Here is a 25,161-nt window from a genome sequence, read left to right on the forward strand (position 1 = left end):
AAACCGTCAGACACTGGTAGAAAAAACCACAGAATATAATGTACCCTTACATACGGCATTTATTGACTTTCACAAGGCTTTGGATAGTATTGAAACCTGGTCCATTTTGTCAGCCCTCAGGGATGCTCGAATAGACTCACGGTACACTACACTCATTAAAAACATTTATGAATAGGCCACATTCCACGGCAAAATCAATGAAGACCAAAAAACTGAAAAAATACGCCTTGGTAAAGGTATTAGGCAAGGTGATACTATTTCACCAAAACTTTTTACCTTAGCATTGGAAAATGTATTCAAACTGGGAGGATGACTGGGTATGACTGGGAGGAAAAAGGTCTAAACATTGATGGTGTACATTTGAGTCATTTGAGGTTTGCGGACGACATAGTATTATTCAGTACAGATATCAAGGAACTGGAGCACATGATGAAGGAACTAAACCAGCAGTCAAATAAAATAGGTCTCAAAATGAATCTTTAGAAAACAAAAATAATGAGTAATGTACAAACTAATTTTGTTATTGACAACGTCAGTCTTGAAAATGTAGACCACTATATATATCTTGGACATACCATTAAAATCGGCAAAGAAAACCAAATAGCCGAAATAAAAAGACGCATACAATTGTCTTGGGTAGCTTTCGGCAAGTTAAGCTTTATCTTGAAGAATAGAGATATACCAATGTGTCTAAAACGAAGAGTTTATGACAAATGTATCTTGCCTGTAACTACATATGGACTGGAGACCATGGCCTTTACAAAGAAAACCTTAGAGCAGCTCAGTACAACTCAAAGAGCGATGGAGAGGGCCATGCTAGGGATTAGTTTGAGAGACAAAATTCGAAATATCGACATTCGTGAAAGAACAAAGATTACTGATGTCGCAGAACGTATAGCAAGGCTCAAGTGGCAATGGGTCGGACATGTTGCCCGAGATAATCCCGAAAAATGGACACAGAGACTAACAAACTGGAGACCAAGAGAGAACAGGCGATTAGTAGGCAGACCGCAGAAGAGGTGGGCAGATGATATCAAACAAGTCGCGGGAAAATAGTGGATGAGAATTGCCAAGAGTAGAAATCGATGGAAGCAAATGGAAGAGGCCTATGTTCAGCAGTGGACGAACACAGGCTGAAGAAGAAGAAGAAGAAAGCTCTAAATAGTTTTTCCGAGCTGCATCCAAACCATTGTCTCAGATTCTTCAGCCATGAAATTCGGCTTCTTCCGCCATGAAATTCGGCTTCTTCCGATGCTTCTTCTGCCATCTATTTTTCCTTGTATTATGAGTCGCAGGATGCTATACTTCTCGCCCCGATCACATGTCCGAGACACTGTAGCTTTCTTTCTTTAATTGTAAGTTCAACTTCCTTCTCTTTACATATTCATCTCAGTATTTTATTGTTTGTGACTCTATATACGCAGGAAACCCTAATAATTCTTTTATAAGTCCACATTTCAAAAGCGTTAAGTCGTCTCATTCTCTCTACATTTAACGTCCATGATTCCACTCCATAGTATAGTACACTGTAAACGTAACATTTTGTTAGGCGTACTTTAAGAGCTAATATTAAATCTTTGCTACATAGGACTTTTTTCATTTTCATAAAATTATAACGTGTTTTTTCGATTCTGACTTTGATTTTTGCAGTGTAGTCATTATTTTCTGTTATTAGTGTTCCTAGGTAAGTGTACCTTTTTACTCTTTCGATCTGCTGGCCCTGTACTATCAAGATTTCGTTAGTATTATGGTGGTTTTTACTAATTTTCATAAACTTCGTCTTTTTCCTATTGAGAGAGAGTCCGTACTCACTACTTCACTCCATTTTTTACTATTATGCCGACTGTTTCATCTTCAAGAGTTTCTCGTATTACCTCTTCAGAATAAGCGTTAAATAATAGAGGTGATAGTATGCAGCATTGCCTGACTTTTCTCTTTATGTCCATTTCTTCAGATGTTTCTTTTTCAATTCTTACTATTGCTCGCTGATTGTAATAGAGGTGTGTTATTAGTCTTAAATCTCTTTCATCTAGGTTTTTATTTTTTAGAATTTCCATGAGCCGATCATGTTTTACTTTATCAAACGCTTTATTGTAGTCTGTAAACAGACGTAAAAAGGACGGTTAACATCTAAACATATCTGTGTCAGCACGTTAAAAAAGCATAATGCCCCTCTGGTGCCCATACCATTGCGGAACTCATATTGAGTGTCTCTAATATCCAGCTCCAGTTTAGAGTGTATTCTGGCGTGGATAATAATGTTCAACAGAATTTTCAAGGAATGTGACATTAAGCTTATGGTTCGGTAGTCACTGCATTCTTTGGCATTCACTTCTTCGGCAAACACACAAATGCTGATGTCAACATTTATTTAGGGATGATTCCCGTAGTATAGATAGCGTTGAACAGTTCTACTATTATGTCCAGATTTTTCTCGTTGACCAACTTTATTAGCTCGCTTGGTAATTCATCTCGACCAGCAAATGTATTGGTTTTCATTGAGTTTAATGCCTGATTAACCTCTGATTTGGTAATATCTGGGCCTACATATCCCATTTGGCTATATATGGATGTACTAGCTTCTATCTGGTCATGAACTAGTTCCTCGATGTACTCTTTCCATCGTCGTAGTTTTTGTATTGCCTCCATTGTAATATTTCCATTTTTGTCGAACAATATATTTGAGGTTCTTCTATTCCCTATTCCGGCTAGTTCTTTGACTTTTTATGTAGGTTGAAGTTGTCGTATCTGTTTTGCAGTTCTTCTATTTCTTTACATTTTTCAGATAAGTAGGTTTCTTTAGCCTCCCTAATTTTTCTTCTTATTTGGTTTTTAAGCTATATATAGCGGGTCTTATTGATGGTTTTGTTTTTTCTTCTTTTATTCATCAACTCTAAAATTTCCTCAGTCATCCATTCTTTTTTCTTACATTTGGTTATTTTAAGTACTTTCTTACTTGGCTCTAATATAGAGGTTTTGAAGAATTGCCATTTTGATAAATGCCTCATGGAAGAGTAATTGTCGACAAAAAATATATTTAAAAATAATTAGAGAGCCAAAACCTCTGTTGTCAGGTGAAAAGCCCTCTAAAACATTAAAATTCACACTAAAATGTGATTGTGAACCAATAGCTATCTAATAGCACTAGAACTAGCTGTTCCTAGCTTCTAAGGTAGAAAGTTAAAAATAGACATTTATTCCTCTAGATAAGGGGTGCCTACATTGGATCCGTTTTTCTCCGATCCGATCCGATCCGATATCGACCGACGCCGACGTCGAACTGCTTCTCTGCTGTAGCTTCTCGCCCGATATCGGGCGATTGATAGGCTAGCCTGATCAGGGAACCCAAAATTTTACGAAAACCTCCAAAAAAATAAAAAAGGATGATAATTTGCGAATAGGTAGTTGATATTGTCTATTATTATATAAGATAAAGTTTACAATTCTACATCCCCTCCATTTTACAAAAATTGGAAAATACGGGGTGAAAAATATTTTCTCGGAGGTGAAAAAATATACGTTCAAAATAAGTCCGGAATTGGATAAAATGACCAATTCTAAGCAACTTTTGTTCTATAGAGTTTTTGTACTAAGTCAATACTTTTCGAGTTATTTGAGAGTGAATATGTTCATTTTTAACAAAAAAAAAAACATGTTTTTGGACGGTTTTTCGGAGATAACTGAAAAAGTATTTTAGAGAAAAAAATATTCTTAGCAAAAATATTGCTTATAAAAATCTGAAAAAAATGGTGTATGTGTTATAGTCAAAGCCCGAATTTCAGGCACTCCTAGGTTAGACTAGGCAATCCTCAGGTCTGACTGACGGTCTTAGTCAAAGCCCGAAATAAATTACAGTTTCGGCCTTTGACTAGTGAAACCTAGGAGAGACTAAGTTGGTCAGGCAAAGGTCGAAATTTAATTTTATGAAATCGGGGTTTGACTAGTCAAACTACGATCAGCTATTAAAATGTCGTAATGTGTTAGATTGGGTTTAAGAAAACGTCATTTTTTAATTTTAACGTTTATTATTTTTATATTTTCGTAATTAAAATAAAAAAATTAGTATTTATTCTCACATGTTGAGGCATTATGTCATTTAGGGTTGCACAATAGGTTAGACCTTTTACACTTACATAATTTTGAAGAGCATTTCTTATTGTAGTAGCATTTTATAAAGCCTTGTCCTCCAAATGTAGAGTCCTTTGTACTAATTTCTCTTAGACTGCTTAACGTCTGGATCATCTTCGAAATTAAGAAAATTCTCTTTGCATTCTCTTATTTAATTTCTTGGAAAAAGTATGTGTATTTTTCCGTATTTCCTACCAACTCTATATAAACCGTCAATTGTTTTATCTTGTATGATATCCAAACTATTTCGAGCATCTCCTTTGGCTCTATCAAAGCTCTATCTCTATAAAAGAAATTGAAGGAAATTTTTTTTCACTTAATTGTTTCATAGCGTTAGCCTGGGAATGAAGAGCTTCATTCGCCTTTCCTTTATTTATTTTAATCTTTTCTGTCTGTGCACAACGCATGCATGTAACTTTTCTTTTAACCCTTAAACGCCCAACCTTTTTTAGGTTCCACGTACGCCCAAGGGTGGGTAAAAAATGTCTACCTCGAAAATAGCTAATATATTTATTGAGAGTTGTTGAAAATGGATTAAATTTAAGAATCTTATGCTTAATAAACATAGCATCTTCTAAAATATTAATATAAACAATTTACAAACCTTACAACAAAATTACAATGTACATCAAAATTAACATACCAGTAAAAGCCATTAATTCAGATTTGTCGATTTTCTCCACATTTTTCCTTTCAGCCTCCTCATTGGCGGATAATTATGTCGATAATGTAATTATACGTCGATAATGATATGGATTATGTTCCTACCAACGAGAAATTATAGAGAAACCTTTAGCAACAAGTTTTACCAAGGGTGTACTTTTTATGTCCGCCCATATTTAACTCAAGATATTACTTTTATTTTCAAAAATATCGGTAAAACCAAATTAACATTCGATAAAGGGCTGTATTTTTAACAATAAGTAATTTTTAAAAAATTTTTAAACACGTAACAAATATGTTACAAGGGAATACGCATTAGGTGGACATTTTTTACGCACCCTTCGGCGTTTAAGGGTTAAAACCTTCATAGTACCTATGCATCAGGTGTGCTGTCAGCGCACACAACATGTACCACCTGATTACAAATTATGCACGTATGTGCATCAGAGCTCTCTTTTTGGCAAATACAACAAACCACATCCGAAGAAGTAATCTAAATTGTTTGCAAAAGCTGTCTCTAAGAGAAATTATTAGTACAAAAGATTCTAAATTTGGAGGACGAGGCTTTATAAAATGCTACTGCAATAAAAAATGCCCCTCAAAATTATTAAGTGTAAAAGGTCTAACGTATTGTTCAACTCTAAATGCCATAATGCCTCAACATGTGAGAATAAATACTATTTTTTAATTTTAATTACGAAAATATAAAAATAATAATCGTTAAAATTAAAAAATGACGTTTTATTAAACCTAATCCAACAAATTACGACATTTTAATAGCTGATCGGGGTTTGACTAGTCAAACCCCGATTTCATAAAATTAAATTTCGACCTTTGCCTGACCAACTTAGTCTCTCCTAGGTTTGACTAGTCAAAGGCCGAAACTGTAATTTATTTCGAGCTTTGACTAAGACCGTCAGTCAAACCTGAGGATTGCCTAGTCAAACCTAGGAGTGCCTGAAATTCGGGCTTTGACTATAACATATGCATGAGGTCTGTTGACCCAGCAGAAGCAGAGTTGTAGCTAATGAAAAGTAGGTTCTTTTTCTTCAAATTCCAAATCGAATATTTCAATGTGAAATAACCAAAAAACGGAGTACTTTTCGGGGAAAATTCATTACAACTTTTTTAAAGTGTTTAGAAAAAGGTTTATTTTTTGTTTTTGAAAAAAACTTCTATCATTAAAAGTAAGTGAGTTACGCTTAAAATATTGTTAGTGCCTTCTATTTTTAGTATAAAAATGGCGAAAATCACCCCCTAATTAGCTTCTAAAATAAAGTTAATCGTTACCGCTGCACAGTTACTTTACTTATATATTGTTTATATTATCTAAAAATTTCACTGGTTCAAAGTGCTCAGGTTTAAAAAAATTGGGTTTAAAATAAAACATTTTTTTTTTAATTTTGAAAAAAAATGGAATTGTTTGTGGAATTAACTTAAAAATTATTAGTAATACCAAAAATCTAAAAGAGTAATAACATGTAGGTTTTGATTTTCTGAATATTTCTGATTGTTTGTTTTCTTGTTAGACAAAAATTGGTTATGCTATGGCTGTTCAAAATTTGCCTAAACTCGTGATCAGTTACTCCAAGAAGGGGTTGCATCCACCCCCAGGATAAAAGCGCAAGTTGACAGCATGTCACCTTTGTTCCTTGAATTATCTTCTAACTACTCACCAATTTTCATGAAAATCGATAAAGGTTCAACGAAATCGGAGGTGAAAACCTTCAGTGACTCCACTACAATGAAATGTGAGGAATATAGGACAATCAGTTTCTAGAACCATGTTTTAAAAGTACAGTGGAACCCTGATAAATCGGTCTTTGATAACCCGGAAGTCTGGCTAACCCGAACCGATTTTCATCAGACAAAACAAACATTTTTTCACTTTGACTGAGTTTTACCAAGAAATAAGCAATACTGTATAATACAACTCTACGTAATTTAGATGTAATACTGTGAATATGTATTTCATGTTTTTACAATTTTAATGGAGTTTATCTGTAAGTGTAAATATACCGTGTTTGATTAATTTTAACCATATTCTCCGTCTAACTTGGATTTTCGATAACCCGGATCGGCTGTGGTCCCGATTAATCCGACTTATCGAGGTTCTACTGTATTCTTTTGAGTGATCCATGAACGTGTCTACAAAAAAACTAGACGATAGCATAACAGTAAACCAAGTGGGATTTAGAAAAGGCTTTAGCACTAGAAACTCATTATTTACTATACAATCAATCATAGAACGGCGTTGAAATGTCAACTGTGACGTATTCATATGTCTGGTTGACTTTAAGAAAGCCTTCGACAAAATACAACACAAAAGTCTTGCAAACATATTACAGAACACAGAAATTGTTGATCAGGATGTAAGAATTACTATAGATTTATACCGGATATTAGAAAACCATAATTCGAGTAGACCAACAAAAATCTAAAGAGATTGCAATAAGAAGAGAAGTACTATAAGGATGTGAAGATAGTTTTTAATGTGTGCCGAGAAAAAATGTTTAAAAGGCACTAGAAGATATCAATGAAGACGTATCAATTAACGGAACATTAGTGAATAATCTCAGATATGCAGACGAGAAGGGCTCGTCTGTCTATGCTGTCCTTGCGCACAGCAGAGAAGGGCTGTAAATTATGGTTGATCGCACTACTCAATACTGCGAGATGTATGGAGTGGCTCTGAATACAAAAATAAAAATAAAAAAAAATTATTGTCAGTAAGGACAATATTGAAGACGAAAGAATCTACGTCGTTGTCCTGGTTTAAAAATTTAAAGCAGTAGAGTGGAAAACAACAATATCATTCTTCAGAACCGCTGCTTCTTTTTCTTTTGGTACCTATTCGTTTCGAATATTGACGATCATTCTGGCTGTAATTACTTTATTAACTGATAGTCCAGTCGCGTTAGACGAATTACAGGCCTAACCTTGCATTAGGAGCTGCCCCAAATTTTATTTTTCTAATCTTTAGGGGGGGGGGTCAATAGTAGTGAAAATTTAAAATCTCGCCTTTGCGTTAGCCGCCATATTGATTCTAAACGAGAACTGTTTTTGATCAATATCTCCGCCATTTTCAACTTTTTGACAAAAAGTATAACAACCAAAATTTTTGAAAATGTGATTTTCTATCATTTCTATTGTTATAATTTTTTCGTGCAGTCGATATTTTCCGAACTATGGCGGAAAGTAGTGACAGTTAGAGCATAATTATTGAATTATCTCGTTTATTGTTAGTTTTAGAACAAAAATGTTTTTACACAAAAATAGAGAGAATTAAATTCTACAAAATTTTAATCTCTTTCATTTTTTTGCTAAAGTTAATAGTTAAGGTAGTACGTATGCGATAATGGCGCGAGCGTAAGACCTGATTGATTTTGTAACAATTGTTTTTGTTCAATATCTACGCCATGTTCAACTAAAATTGTTCCAAATATGATTTCCTACAATTTCTTTTTAACAATTTTTTTCATGCGGTTGATATTTTCCGAGTTAAGTGGGAAAATAATAAAAAGTGGTGAGGGGAGCTTAATTACTGAATTGAATCTTGTTTCCGAGCTGCCCCAAATTTCATAATTATATGCTTTAGGGGAGATCAATAGTAGTGTAAATTTAAAATCTCGACTGAATTCCGCGGTTGCATTTTCCTACAAAAAAGGCAATTTCCTACAATTTATTTTCCACAATTTTTATGCGATCAATATTCTCCGAGTTAAGGGGGGAAATAGTGGAAGCGGAGGGGAAGCATAATTATTGAATTGTCTCATTTATTATTAACTTTACGACATAATTGTACGTAAACAAAAATAAAGAGAATTATATTTTATACGATTTTTGAAACTTCCAATGAATCACCAACCAATCTAAGTACATAAAAGACATAAATAATAACTGATATGCATTAAGTTCATTTAATTTTATTAACTAGCGTGTTTTATTGGTTGAATTTTTCTGTCGATAATTAAGTTTCATGTAGGCTAACATAATATTTAAATTTTTTTTTTAATTTGGGCACTGCTGGGAGGAATTTTCCCATCCCCCCCTCTTAGAGCGGCCACTGGTTCTCTCGAAAAATTGTAGTAAATCGTAATTGCAACAATTTCATTCCTTACATTTTTTGTCGAAAAGTTGAAAATGGCGGAGATATTGAACAAAAACTATTGCTATAAAATCAATCGGGTCTTACGCTCGCGCTTTATCGCATACGTACTACCTTAAATATTGATTTTATCAAAAAAATGATAGAAATCAAAACTGTACAAAATTTAATTGTCTTTATTTTTGTATCGACTAAATTTGTTGTAAAACTAATAATAAACGAGATAATTCAATAAATCAATAATTATGCTCTAACTGTCACTATTTTTTCCCTATAACTCGGAAAATATGGACCGGGCAAAAAATATAATAAACAAAATTATAGAAAATTGCGTTTTCAACAATTTCAGTCTCTATATTTTTTGTCAAAAAGTTAAAAATGGCAGAGATATTGAGCAAAAACGGTTCTCGTTTAAAATCAAGATGGCGGCTAACGCAACGGTCAAATTCAGTCTAGATCTTAAATTTATACTACTACTGTCTCCTTCTAAAGATTAGAAAAATAAAATTTGGGGCTGCTCGTAATGCAAGATCAAGTGCTATCCCGACTGGGCTATGATGCTTTAAATAGATTAGTTGTGGAGAACCATTTCCTCAAGTTCTTTAAGCATGATATTCTTCTTCTCCCAATTCCTCTCTTTCCGAATACTTTGACTTGAAGGATTACCTTCAGTAATCTGTAATTAGTACCGGTTTTCATTACGTGTCCGAGATATTCTAACTTTCTCCTTTTAATGGTATACATCACCCCTCTTTCTTTCCCCATTTTTTGCAATACGGTCTCATTGTTATCTTGTCCTTCCATGATATCCTTAGGATTCGAGTGTATAATCACATCTTGAAGGCTTCAAGTTTTCTCTCCATCGCTTCAGTGAGGGTCCAGGATTCAACTCCGTATAATATTGAGAAGATATAACATCATAGGAACCTTACTTTTATCTCCAGAATAAGATTGTGGCTTTTAAAGAGTTCGCCCATGTTATTGAATGCACTCCTAGCTTTCTCTATTCTACATTTTGTTTCTTGTGAGTGATCCTATTGTTCATTTACTATTATTCCAAAGTTAGGTATACTGTTTTACTCGGTCCACTGGTGTATTCTTGATAAGCATTTGGGCGTCTCTAATTTTATTTTGGCTGATGATCATAAATTTAATTTTTGATATATTTACTTGTATTCCAACTCTTTCACTTACTTCATTTACTTAGTTTATTAGTTGCTGTAAACTGTTCAAACTGTCTGCAAAAATAACGGTGTCGTCTGCATAGCGGATGTTGTTTAGGCGTTCTTCATTTAGGAGTATTCCATGTTCACAATTTTCCAAGGCTTCACTAAATATTTTCTCTGAATACAGGTTAAATAACATAGGTGAAAGATTACATCCTTTTCTAACGCCTCGTAGAATCTGGATCGCTTCCGTTTAGTCTAGGCGCCAGAGGGGTCACCGTGTCCTTTTCAATTCTGATGGATAAACACAACGGTTTCTTATGGATTTTTGGCTGCTGATTACGAATTTCGAGGGTGGATTCCGATCCGAGTGGTCAAAAAATTGTTATAAACAATTTAATTGTTTATGAATGGTTTATAAGGCTCTGGCTCATAAACTAAAAGAGATAAAAAAAACAGTTTCCAATAAAAAATTGTTCCTTAACAAAAAACAAAGAAAAAAACGTTTACTAAACTTAAATCTAACAATTATAACTTAAGATATTGTAAAATTAGTGCACAATGCAAATTGCAAATTGCAAAATAAGTATTTTTTGAAGCTTTATCGATTGTACCTCGGCTTCTGTGCATACAAATGAACATTAGAAGGTCTCGTTTTAAAGCTTAATTAATAGGCTTTTAAACAAATTTTGTGAAATTACTTTATCTTTATTTGTTTTAAAGTTATATCCGTTTAAAATTATAATTTTCTAAAAAAAAATTGTACATTAATTTGTTTATGAGGGTTTCAAGCAAATTTGAGCTATAAACATTTATACTTTAATTAACAGTAATGATAGAAGAACTGAAAAGGAACAATTTGAGCTTACGAAAATCTTCGTAAGTTTATTTTTAGTCAAGGTACCGATATTTTAATGGCGCGCTATGAGGCGCAAGATCGGCTCATAGTCAAGTAAGTATTCTTCGACGCTTTATCGATCGCAACTCGGCTTCTACGCAAGCAAATGAACCAATATGTGATATACGTATAAAAATGGATCGAGTTCTTTTGCAGCATCATCATTGCATATAAAACGAGCATTTATGATGTGGCGGCATACACACAATTTACGGGCCTTGATGATGCTGCAAAAGAACTGTATCCACTTTATATGGATATCATATAGATAATTAGACTCTGAAGCCGCAAAAAGTTTTAGTTTTACTGCATACAAGAACAGACTTAGTACCACCATGTAACTGTAAAAATTTCTCTAAGAACTTATGCAGATGTAAAAAAGCTGAGATTCCCTGTATATCTCTATGCAGATGCATGAAAAAATATGTTTGTAAAAATAGTATTAATAAATAATATTAACTTACTTTTTAGTTATACATACTTCTGAAATATTAGTTTTTAATGTTTTTTTTTCTCATTTATTACAAAAAATAGAAGACAAAGTAAATATAATGAAAGGTGATACGAGGTACAGTATGATGATTTAATTATAAGAATTATATGATAAAATTTTATCAGAATCTTCAAAAATAAAAAATGAAGATCACGTATGTAAACATAGAAATTATAATTTGCATCGAGAACTTAGCGCGTGAACTTTTACGCGGTGAGCCGATCTTGCGCCTCATAGCGCGCCATTTAAATATCGATATCTTGGCCAAAAATAAACTTACGAACATTTTCGTAAGCTCAATTTGTTCCTTTTAAGTTCTTCTATCATTATTGTTAATTAAAGTATAAATGTTTATGGCTTAAATTTGCTTGAAACCCCTATAAACAAATTAATGTACATTTTTTTTAAGAAAATTATAAATTCAAACGGGTATAACTTTAAAACAAATCAAGATAAAGTAATTTAGCAAACTTTGTTGGAAACCTATTAATTAAGCTTTAAAATAAGACCTTTTAAGGCTCAGTTGCATGCGTAGAAGCCGAGTTACGATCGATAAAGCTTCGAAAAATACTGATTTTGCAATTTGCAATTTGCATTGTACACTAATTTTACAATATCTTGAGTTCTAATTGTTGGATTTAAGTTTAGTAAACGATTTTTTCTTCGATTTTTATTAAGGAACAAATTTTATTTGAAAACATGTTTTTTATCTCTTTATGTCTATGAGCCAGAGCCTTATAAACAATTTATAAACAATTAAATTGTTTATAACAATTTTTTGACCACTCGCATCGAAATCCACCCTCGAAATTCGTAATCAGCAGCCGAAAAATCCATAAGAAACCGTTGAGTTTGTCCATCAGAATTGAAAAGGACACGGTGACCTCTATTTGGCGCCTAGACTAGTTGGTTTATCTCCAAGATTTGTTCTTACTGTGGCTGATTGGTTCTAGTATAAATTTTGTATTCGCGCCGGTCTTTATTATCCATTTGGGCATTTTTTAGAACATTCATCATTTTCGGTGTATCAAATGCTTTTTGTAGTCCACAAAGCAAGTGTACAGCAAGTGCAGACAGAGTTAAACAGGCCATGATGATCGCCAATGTCGTTAAAGGAGGCACATGAAGAAGAAGAAGATTCTGCTAGAAATGGCAAAAACTTACCTTTAAATGCAGGTGAATAGCAATCTCGTCCCCTTCTAAAAGATGAATAAAATGTTTAGCATATCGTACGAACAGGCCTGTAATCTTTTCGCTGCACTGATAATTATCATTGGCCATTGTAACGGTTTCTAGGAAAAAATCATTCAGCGTGTTATCTGCTATTGGAAAAGTATGCTCTCCGATGTATACAATACGCATTAAGAAATCAGTTCTTTGAATAGTCTTGAAGTTATCTTTTACTATATCGTACATGGTTCTTCTTACCTACAACAAATTTAATTCTGAATAATAATAATAATAATAATAATAATAATAACTTCTCCAAACGGACCATCTCCCGTATTATCAATACGTCCCTGAGAGTATGCTTGAGGATGGCAACTACAAGCTATACTGGGACCGCACTGTGCTCACAGATCAAACAGTGGCACATAATAGACCAGATCTCGTACTAGTTAATAAATTAACAAGACAAACAACACTAATTGATGTGGCGATACCTAACAACAATAATCTACGTAGTAAATTCACTGAAAAGATCGCCAAGTACAGAGATCTAGAAATTCAAATACGAAGGCAATGGAGAATGCAAAGTACCCAGACGATACCTATTGTTATATCTACTACTGGAGTCATTCCGAAGAACCTCCTCGAAAGCATAAAAAGGCTGGGTCTAAATGAACATCTTTACAAGACCATGCAGAAAGCTGTACTACTCGCAACGGCCAGATGTGTACGAAAATTTTTGGGAGATACACCTGCATACCAAGTCACCTAGGGCTCGATAACACGGAAAGAGTCCCACCAGAGCTCAATCCTTTTGATACCGTAGGTATCTGGGATGAGTCAATTTTCCCCTTAGAGGGAGTGTGAGCCGTATGGCTAAGTCTGGATAATAATAATAATAATAATAACCCTGTGGGAGTTTTTTGTCAGTTATTCTATCAGGCGCGGCCCCCTGCGAATGGGGGATACTTTCTGGGTATTCGTAGCGCCAGTACCCAGAGAGTAGCAGGGATACTTGCCGTGGAACAAAAACTGACACCTGGCAGTAGGTATAAAATGCACACCCATTGATATGGAGAATTATGGTTTATGTTTAGGATCGCTGCCTGGGGATCGCCAGGGCACGTCTGGAGCCGGCGCTGGACGTGACAGCATGCGGTACGTCGGTGGCAGGGTGTTGAGGAGGCGGGCCCCTGTCACACAAACAGCTACAGCCCAACAACAAGAACAACAACCACAAGCGAGCCAAACAACAGCAAGAGCTCCACTCGCTGAAGGTGCTGCGCTGGAACATCAGCCGGCGCTCACTCAAGCGGGACGACCGAGGCAGCGCATGAAATGGACAGCGTCCATTAATGAAAACATTTTGCGCTTCTACTACAAGGTGACAAACCTCGGTCAAGAAACGATCGGCTACCGACAACAACTGTATGCAGAATTTTGCAGAGAGTACCCAGATATTCAAGTATCGGAGCAACGAGTATCAGATCAATACCGGGTAATCATCAGAAATAATCTTATCCCAGAGACTAGACGCGATACCATCAAAAGCGAAGTCGAACGGGAGATTAACAATCAAGGGCTAATTTTAGATCAAGTCCCTAATGAAATCCCTGATGAGCAGATTCCTGAGCTTCCCATACCAGAAACAACTCAACCTGATAATACACCGCAGGAAAACAACGAGTTACGTGATAGCCTAGTAAACGAAATGGCTCGCGCCGTACAAGAGTTTAATGGAACAAACCCACTTAGCAGACCACCGCTACCAAGAATTAACTCTTGTAAGAAACTAGGTGCGCTGTTACAAATTGTGAACACTGAAGTCCTACCCAATTACGTCGTAGAAGCTCATTACACATTAGAATATTTGCATATGCTCATCTACTGTGCAGCAACAGCAATTGCTAATGTCATGGGCATTAAGATCAGAACACGGCGGGATACTAATAACGGAAGAACTGGTAACAGAATTGCACCCTGGGAAAAAAGACTGCAAGGGAAGATTGAATTACTGCGTAGGGATATTGGCCAAGTCACAGAATATTTACGAGGAATACCAAGTAGAAAAGTCGTTAGGAGAGCTGAAGAAATAATGCGGAACACTGCAAGACACTCGAGATACGATCCAGACAATAACACAGCCCAACAGTGTCTGGATACATTAAAGCAAAAACTCTCCGTCTATTCAGGACGACTAAGGAGGTACAAAGTTAGTAACAACCGAAAAAGTGACAATGCACTTTTTGAAAATTCCGAGAAGGCGTTCTACCGAAAACTCAATTCCACGGTAGAAAGTGCCGACAAGTCTTACCCAAGCCAAGAAGAAATTCATGAGTTTTGGGGAAATCAACTTTCCACACCAGCTGCTTTTAACAACAATGCTGGATGGATAGAAGATACGACGCACAACTGTCACCACTACGTTACTGCTAACTACGAACCATTCACGACTGAAGAGGTCTCAAATGTCATCAAAGAGCTTCATAACTGGAAATCCCCTGGACCAGACGGAGCTCAGAACTTCTGGCTTAAAAAGTTTTGGTGTATTCATGATTGTTTATCAACATTAATTAATCATGTTATTTCTAATCCGCAGGAAATACCATCATTTCTAACTCAGGGAACTACTTATTTAATACCAAAGAATCAAAATAACACCCAAGATCCATCCAAGTACCGCCCAATTACTTGTCTTCCAACTTTGTATAAACTGGTAACATCCTGTGTAACCCGGCGTATCTACCAACACTGTGCTCTAAACAATATCATAGAGCCTCAACAGAAAGGATGCGCTAAGGGTTCCATGGGTTGCAAAGAACAACTTATCATCGACTCAGTCATTTCTAACCAGGCATTCACTAAAAAAAGGAACCTTTTTACTGCCTTTATTGACTATAAAAAGGCCTTTGATTCAGTACCGCATGAATGGCTTATAGATATATTGAAAATATACAAAGTCGATGATAACATAGTGACCTTTTTAAGTCATATAATGAGAGAATGGAAGACTAAAATTCACCTCCAAATACCTGGTGAAAACAATATCGAAACCGAAAATATCGCAATCAACCGGGGCCTGTTTCAAGGAGACTCGTTGAGTCCATTGTGGTTCTGCTTAGCTTTGAACCCTCTTTCCCAGCTATTAAACTCCACTGACTCAGGTTTTAGCATTAGAAACAATAATACTGTGGTAGCGAAGCTCAATCATCTGTTGTATATGGATGATTTAAAATTAATGGCTTCCACTCGAGAACACCTAGAACAGATGCTAAAAACTGTAGAAACATTCTCTAATGATATTAGTATGCACTTCGGACTAGACAAGTGCCGTGTTTTGAATATAGTCAGAGGAAAGGTACAGCCCGGTGGATTCGATATGCAAAATGGTCAGAACATCGAGGCCATGGGCGAAAATGATATGTACAAATATCTTGGGGTAAAGCAGGCGCGGAAAATTGACCATAAGCAAATGAAAACTGAGATAACTACTGAGTTTATACGAAGGGTAAAACAGCTGCTTCGTTCACAGCTTAACAGTAATAATTTGTTTAAGGCACTAAACACCTACGCTTGTTCCGCGCTTAGCTATTCATTTGGTATTGTTAAGTGGACAAAAACGGATATAGAAAATCTTCAGCGAAAAGTACGAACACACCTCACAAAGGCACAAAAACACCACCCTAAAAGTGCAGTAGAACGAACGATATTACCCCGGTATTTAGGAGGAAGAGGACTTATGGATATAGGTGAGCAATTAGATAAACAGATTGCTAATTTAAGAACTTATTTTCAGATGCAGGCTGAGACATCTACTCTACACCGCGCTATTTGCGCAGTAGATGACACAACACCGATCAAACTGAGGGAACCAGAAATGCGCATAAACCACCTTACTAAGGACGAAAAACTGCGCACCTGGATGGGCAAACCTCTGCACGGGCGACATCCCAATGAGGTCAGCCAAGACTATGTCGACAATACAGCGTCGAACTATTGGTTGACATCGGGAAAGATGTTCCCTGAAACAGAAGGTTCATTACTAGCCATTCAGGATCAGGTTATACCAACTAAAAATTACCTGAAACATATCGTCAAAGACCCTCAGATCCAGAACGACAAATGCCGATATGGATGCCGAACCCAAGAAACCATCCAACATCTTACAGGGGGCTGCCAGGCATTTGCTGCAACTGAATACAAGGAACGGCATGACGCAGTGGGAAAAATCCTTCATCAAGAGATAGCTATCAAGCTGGGACTTCTCCAAACGGACCATCTCCCATATTATCAATACGTCCCTGAGAGTATGCTTGAGGATGGCAACTACAAGCTATACTGGGACCGTACTGTGCTCACAGACCAAACAGTGGCACATAATAGACCAGATCTCGTACTAGTTAATAAATTAAAAAGACAAACAACACTGATTGATGTGGCGATACCTAACAACAATAATCTACGCAGTAAATTTACTGAAAAGATCGCCAAGTACAGAGATCTGGAAATTCAAATAAGAAGACAATGGAGAATGCAAAGTACCCAGACGATACCTATTATTATGTCTACTACTGGAGTCATTCCGAAGAACCTCCTCGAAAACATAAAAAAGCTGGGTCTAAATGAACACCTTTATAAGACCATGCAGAAAGCTGTACTACTCGCGACGGCCAGATGTGTACGAAAATTTCTGGGAGATACTCCAGCATACCAAGTCACCTAGGGCTCGATAACACGGAAAGAGTCCCACCAGAGCTCAATCCTTTTGATACCGTAGGTATCTGGGATGAGTCAATTGTCCCCTTAGAGGGAGTGTGAGCCGTATGGCTAAATCTGGATAATAATAATAAGTCATTCCGAAGACCCTCCTCGAAAGCATAAAAAAGCTGGGTCTCAATGAACATATTTATAAGACCATGCAGAAAGCTGTACTACTTGCGACGGCCAGAAGTGTAAGAACATTTTTGGGAGATACACCTGCATTCCAAGTCACCTAGGGCTCGATAACACGGAAAGAGTCCCACCAGAGCTCAATCCTTTTGATACCGTAGGTATCTGGGATGAGCCAATTTTCCCCTCAGAGGGAGTGTGAGCCGTATGGCTAAATCTGGAATAATAATAATTTATTCAACAATAATAGGTACAATCATTTTAGATATTTACATATAAAGTGAATAAATCCCGAAGGTCTCCGAGAGGTGTGGATACACCTGTTTCGGTAAATAGGATATAAAATAATAAATAATAACATACTAACGTAAATAACATAAATAACATAAATAGCAACATAATACAATATAATATAATACAATAAATAGATAGGTACGTTTTTTTGTAAATACACAGTTATGTTTTAGTAAATATGATACGTAGAATACATAATATAATGAAAACAATAAAATAAATACTTAGTTTAACAATAAAGCACGAATAATTAATTTTTTTTAAAACAATTATGTATGTCTCAATTAGTTAGTAATATTTTTGAAGAATGGTGTATATACGCATGTTTTATTAAATATGATAAAAATAATAAGCAAAATAAATCAGTTTAAAACAATATAAAATTTGAAATATAGGTATAAAAATTGGTAGTGACTCTAGAGTTTCATTTATTTTTTTTGTTTTTTAATGTATGTAAATTTAAGCTACTATAATGATGTCACAAAAATTTCTTGTTTGTTCCATCAGAAATGATTTTCATTTCTTTTTAAATAGAGGAACATTCTTCTTATTTTTGATATCACTGGGGATATGATTATATATTTTTGGGGCTAGAAATAGAAAACTTCTTTGACAGAAGGACTTTGTCATTTTCGGAATCATATAGAGGTGTTTGCCGCTTGTATCATGCTCATGTGATGGTAAATTGTTGTCTGTTTTTATGGTGTGATATTTTAAAGACACACAAAGAAAGTATAATTGTTTCAAGTCAAATATATTACTATCCTTATATAATCTATCTGTAGAGTAGGTGTATGGTTTAGACATAATAATTTTCAGAAATCTTGTTTGTATGATTTCCAGTGGGAGAATGTGTGTTTTCAGGGCGCTTCCCCAAGCCAGTATACCATAACGGAGATGACTTTCTACTAGTCCGTAATATAGTGTGCGAAGGTATATATTAGGTATGTGTTTTTAATATGTTTAAACTTATAGAGGATAAACTGCAGCTTTTTAATGATAGATTTAATGTGAAAGTCCCATTTTAGATGTGTATCTATAAAAACTCCTAGATATTTAACATTTGTTACGGGTTTAATATAAAAATTTTGTGTATTATGTAATATTTGAAGGGGTTTGAAAAGATCAGTAGTCAAGTTAGAGTTAAATATTGGTAGATAAACAGTTTTCTTAAAATTGATTGTTAGTATTTTGTAGTCAAACCATTCTTTGATTAGTTGTAGATCATATTCTGCTTTTGTTTTTAATTCATACCAATTGTCAGCATCATAAATAATAGCAGTATTATCAGCAAACCCAATTATATGCCCTGTACTCTGTAATGAAAATAATCCATTTATATATAGATTAAACAGAACAGGACCTAATATTGTTCCCTGTGGCACTCCATATGTTATACCTCTTTGTCCGCTTATTACTTCGGAGACCCTTACTACCTCTTGTCTCTCAAAGAGGTAATTTCTAAATAATTGTAAACAGTTGTCTCTTATACCAATTTTCTCTAAGGTTTGTAAGAGGTTATTGTGACTAACAGTGTCAAAAGCTTTGGCCAAATCAAGAAATACGCATAAGCAAACTTTTATTTTTGTTAAGTGCTTCATATGCTTTGGATGTTAAATTCAAAATGGCATCTTGGGTGGAAGTATTTTGCTTAAAACCAAATTGGTGAGGGGAAATTAAATTATATTTTTTGATATATGCTATAAGCCTATTTTTCAATAATAATTCAAATATTTTAGGAATATGCGGAATAAGAAATATAGGTCGATAGTTTGCAGCAAGAGTTTTATCTTCATTTTTGTATATTGGTATGACTACTGTTGTTTTGAAGGCTTTAGGCCATATTCCTTTTTCTATACATGTATTGATAATATGAACCAATGGCTCGAGTATGTATGGCGAAATTCTTTTCAAACATTCTGCATTAATGTTTAGTGAATAAATTATTTAATAAATAAATAAATTAATGAATAAAAAGATTTAATGCAAAAGCTTTCTTTGGTTGTAATTTTCTAGTGAACTATTGTATTTCATTCTCTCGTAGCGTAGCGATATTTGGAAAACGAGGTCCAGGAACAAGAAGAACATCCTGGTTAGGGAATCTCACAACCTGGTTCAACACAACTTCTCTTCAGCTTTTCCGCGTTGCTGCAGATAAAATAAAGATTGCCGTGATGATCGCCAAAATTCGCCACGGATAGACACATTAAAAAAAGAAGTAGCGATATTCGTGTAGATATTTTTCTGTAACATTAGCGGAGTGCTTGAGAATTAGCGCAACGCAAGAATTAATTAGAATTAATAAATAAACCACATTAGATAAGTATTCGATCAATGGAACCATTTATTAATATAAAAAATAAGAAAATTAACAATAAGAACACTAAAAACCAAAAACTGTTATTTACTTTTATCTACACAGAAAATTAGTCAAAGGAAAAAGAAAGTCCAGAGGAAATTCATTTCAAAGTAGATCCTCTCATGACAAGACAAATTTGAATAATCTCACACAGTCACACAACAGCTTAGAAGCGAAATAAAGTGATTCAAAGATGAAACTATAAATTCCTCTCTCAGTGAGCTAACTGATGATAGCACTTACAGATTCCTCTTTATGGAAAGTAGCAAAGAGGTTAAAAAGACCAATCACGCGAGTCTCTCCATTCAAGAAAGCGGATGGTACTTGCTTCGAAGAAACAAGTCTGCTCTTGGGCAGCTAATGAGAAGAACACTTTAGTAACTCCAAAAGAAGTCTTGAAGGAAGCACATCATTTAAATACAAAAAAGCTTCTGCATTTGACTTGATAACTGGGATAACATGAAATCAGCTCAAAGAAACATTTGTGAAGTTAACGTTGATCATTTATGCAGTCCGGAAAATCTCCGGCAAATCTCCGTTTTAATTTTGCATCCTCTTCTCTAACATCCCTAGCTTTGGTCTTCTCTCTTATCCACTCGTTTCTCTTTTTATCCATTATTCTTATGTGCAACATTTGTCTTCCATTGGTCTTTGCGGTTTTATGATTTTGTACATGTTTTCTTTTGCAAACGTCCACGTTTGGGAACCATAAGTGATACGATCCCGCGTATCAAAAAAAGTTGATTAATAGCAAGCTGAAAATTTGTTAATAGCTTAATGGTGTCTAGTCGGGCAAACTTTGATGTATAGGTAAACTGGTACAGGGGAAGTTTTAATTGTAGAACGTGATTTTAGTTGTTGAACCTAGCATCCTGACAAATTGATGATTGTGAAAACTAGCAGGTTGTTTTAAGTTTATTCAATAGCAAACTTTATATAATATTATGAAAAAATGGGTGTCCGATAAATATGTTGGGCAGACACGTCCGACAGGTAGAACATGTCAAATGAGAGGACTTATATTGGTGGTAAATAACAGTCTGATTGTTGCATGAGAGTTTAATGAAAGGGTAACAAATCAATTGGAAGTTCTGTCCGAAAAATACATGGGAGCTTTTCGTAGTCTGACGTTCCAAACCTGTAACTTGTTCCACAATTAAAATTTTCTCGGTTCCAGTATTCCCGTATATCAAAGTTTATCCGTCTATACACAGCAAATTTTCAGCTAGCTATTAATAAACTTTCTTTGGTACGCGGGATCCAGGCCTATGAGAACAGGGAGTACTCATTGCTTGTATACCTTGGACTTAAGATGTAGATATCTTTTATTTTTAAGGATGTAGCTTAGTTTGCCAAATGCCGCCCATGCCAATCAAACTCGTCTTCGATCAAATTAAAACGGGAGTTTCGCAGGGTAGGGTACTGAGGCCGCTTCTTTATTTACTATTCACAAGTGACATACAAGAGGTATATGACAATACTATAGCCACTTTCGTTGATGACACTGCCATTCTGGCAGTTGGTAAAGGTAATATAGACTCAACTATTAGTCTACAAAGCGTAGTAAATTAAATCCGTAACTGCACCGGGAAGTGGAAAATCTTCCAAAATGAAGATAAATACCTTCGTATAGAATGCACTAACAAACGTGAAGAATACGAACCTGTAAATATAAATGGACATGAAATTCTGTATGCCAATACAGGCCGATACCTAAGTCTAACTTTACGTGCAAAGCTGAACTGGAAAGACACTTAGCCTTGTCAATTAATTACAAGCTTTTATTCAACAAGCAGATTATAAAACCTAAGGAGACGTACTGCAGCAAACTGTGGCATTGTACCAAAAAACAAATATTAAAATAATTTAGACTTTCCAAAATAAAGTATTCAGGTACATCGTTAACAATCCTTGGTACATCCGCAACCAAGATATCCACAGACACCTAGGGGTGGCGCATGTATAAAGAAATACAAAAAATCACCTGCAGGCATGAAGAAAAGACTTCAAAGCACCCAAACATCGAGGCCACTCAGCTTCAGGATAAATCCAGCCAAAAAATAATGAAGAAGAGGATACAGCCATGTGAGGTAGTATAATGCATAGGGCAAGGAAAGTGAAATAGGTATTGTGATTGGAGCACAATAAAAAAAGTGCTTTAAAAATTAGAACAAGCTACGAATGTACCACTGGTAGTATGGTATAACTAGACCCAAACCCAAACAGCCAAAGTGAAAGTTATCCTCCAACACCAAATTGTTCTATATGGTCCACATAATCTTCGGAAAAAAGTCACATTATTTTGAGCTTCGAGTTTGAGGGGGGAGAGGGTGGAGAAATCCGCAAATTCGTAGTTTTTTAAGTTTTTTGTCAATATTTATAAAACTATGCGGTTTAGCATGATCAACCTTCCACACAAAAATGTTCTACATTAAATTTCAAATAAAAAAGGCCCATCCATAATCCTTCTAAAATGAACGGTTCCAAAGTTACGGAGGTAGTATAGTATAATTGGTCCAAAAAAGGCCTAACCCAAACATCCAAAGTAAAAGTTTTCCTTCAACACCAAATTGTTCTATATGGTCAAAATATTGTTCAGAAAAAGTTACACTATTTGGAGCGTCCGGTTTGGGGGGAGATGGGGGAGAAGTTGGTAAATTAGTAGTTTTTTTTAGGTTTTTCGTCAATATTTCTAAAACTATGCTTTAGCGCAAACAGTGTTCTATACAAAAATGTTCTACATAAAATTTAAAACAAAAAAGGTCTAAAACATAATTGTTATAAAATCAACGGTTCCAGAGTTACGGAGGGTGAAAAGTGGAGGTTTTCGATAATTTTTATATTTTTTGGGCAATTTATAATATTATTGCTGATGAAAGAATTTTTTTTAACAGGATTGTGTTTTGTAAATAAAATTTGCTATTTCAGTGGTCGACGGTATTATGTTAGTTGAACGTCAAACGTCAACCTCACCACCCAAAATCATCATCAATTGACCAAAAAATATAAAAAGTATCGAAAACCTCCAGTTTTCACCCTCCGTTACTCTGGAACCGTTGATTTTATAACAATTATGTATAAGAACTTTTTTGTTTTAAATTTTATGTAGAACATTTTTGTAAGGAACATTATTTACGCTAAAGCATAGTTTTAGAAATATTGACGAAAAACGTAAAAAACTACTAATTTACCGAATTCTTCCCCATCTAGCCCCCAAACCGGACGCTCAAAATGGTGTAACTTTTTACTGAACAATATGTGGACCATATAGAACAATTTGGTGTTAAAGGAAAACTTTACTTTGGATGTCTGGGTTAGGCCATTTTTTGGACCAATTATATTATACTACCTCCGTAGCTTTGGAACCGTTCATTTTAGAAGGATTATGCATGGAGCCTTTTTTATTTCAAATTTAATGTAAAACATTTTTGTATACAAGGTTGTTCATGCTAAACCGCATAGCTTTAGAAATATTGACGAAAAACCTAAAAAACTACGAATTTACCGATTTATTCCCCCTCTCCCCCTCACAAACAACGCCCAAAATGTTGTGAGTTTTTTCTGAACATTATGTGGACCATATAGAACAATTTGGTGTTGAAGGATAACTCTCACTTTGGATGTCTGGGTTATGCCATCTTTTGGATCAATTGTATGATACTATGGGTGATTCTTAGATTAAATTAGCTAGTAAGTTAGGATATTTTATATAAAATAGTTACTGATTGGTTTTTGACTAGATTGTTGTATTAAATAAACAACATATAAGAACCAAAAACTCATGCAGTCTTTTAATTTTAGCGTTGAAATGAATAACAATAAAATTTCCTATTTATAAATATTTCTAGACAAGTACGATGCACCCATAGACTGATGTAGACAACAGCAGGACTAATAATGAGACTAGAATAATATACCAAAATTTCTTACCGGTTCTTGTAAACCTATAACTTTTACATCTTTAGCAGTTTGTCTTCTGTTTGGGTATGTGATATTTACTGATTTTAACATTCGTAGTAATTATTTTATAAAACTTAAACGTTTAAAAATTAGTAGATATATGAAAAGTTTATTGTCGTACTTGAGATTATTATGACAAAGAGATCTGTCAATTATATAAATATGATGTATGATGACGTACGACATCAAAATATAGAACATATTCGCTTTTAAAATTAAAGATATTATTATTTTCCCCAATCCAAAATTAGATGCTATTAGTTTGCTATGTTATTTATATATGTTACAGTTAAAGTTGATCCTCAGTTAGAGTTGACTCCAACTAGTTGGAGTCGACTCCAACTGAAACGATCAGTAAAAGTTGATTTTAAAAATTTAAATCAACTTTTACTAGTTGGAGTTGACTCTTCCTGGATCGATTCAGTAAATGTTGATTATACGAGAATCTCAAGTGCATTTTTGATGAGTGTTCGTTTCTTTGTTTTGACCGTTTCAACTACTTATTAGTATAGTCTGTAACGTCGCCCCCGTTAGGTAAATTATTCTGATTCGATTTTTTGCACAAACTTACTCAAAGAAATACATCCGTATAACAATTCTTATAACAAATACATAGGGTGTCACGCGGTACCGCGGTCGAAAAATTGTTTAACCAATTTCAGTAAAGTCAGTCAGTAAAGTGACTCTTTATCGAACGAGTCTGATATTACGAGCAGAGGAACAGACGCGTTCGATAAAGAGTATTGAGGTGGTGCGTACAAAATTGTATCGTCAATCATAAAAACCATAAACACTTACTTACAACTTTGAGGAATTTTTTTAAATTTTAGACGAAATAAAAAATTCGAATGACAGTAATGACAGATGACTTTTGCATGATGGCCGGTTTTGATGTTTAATCGATAGTTATCAATATGTAAAGCTACCTAATTACTAAATCTGTAAAGTTTTGATTTATTTTGTATGAATATAATTGCGAAACACTACAGAATTTTACTATTTGACATAAATTTTATTAATAATAAGATAAAT

General features: G+C 34.8%; 2 protein-coding genes across 2 annotated transcripts in view; one reads left to right on the forward strand and one right to left on the reverse strand.

The window, feature by feature from the left end:
* The window catches only part of LOC114331849 (uncharacterized), a 42,464-nt gene extending 18,194 nt beyond the window's left edge, over positions 1-24,270 (reverse strand). The window contains exons 1-2 of the mRNA XM_028281527.2: positions 24,100-24,270; positions 12,621-12,884 (exon numbers count right to left, since the gene is read on the reverse strand). Of these exons, the coding sequence (XP_028137328.2) occupies positions 12,621-12,884; positions 24,100-24,180 (345 nt within the window). The 5' untranslated portion in view covers positions 24,181-24,270. The remainder of the gene's footprint in view (positions 1-12,620; positions 12,885-24,099) is intronic.
* LOC114339971 (uncharacterized) overlaps positions 1-25,161 on the forward strand; it is a 1,137,809-nt gene that overhangs the window by 188,363 nt on the left and 924,285 nt on the right. The gene's annotated exons all lie outside the window — the stretch shown is intronic.

This window comes from Diabrotica virgifera, chromosome 5, assembly GCF_917563875.1.
Source record: "Diabrotica virgifera virgifera chromosome 5, PGI_DIABVI_V3a".
In the NCBI taxonomy this organism is placed as follows: domain Eukaryota; kingdom Metazoa; phylum Arthropoda; class Insecta; order Coleoptera; family Chrysomelidae; genus Diabrotica; species Diabrotica virgifera.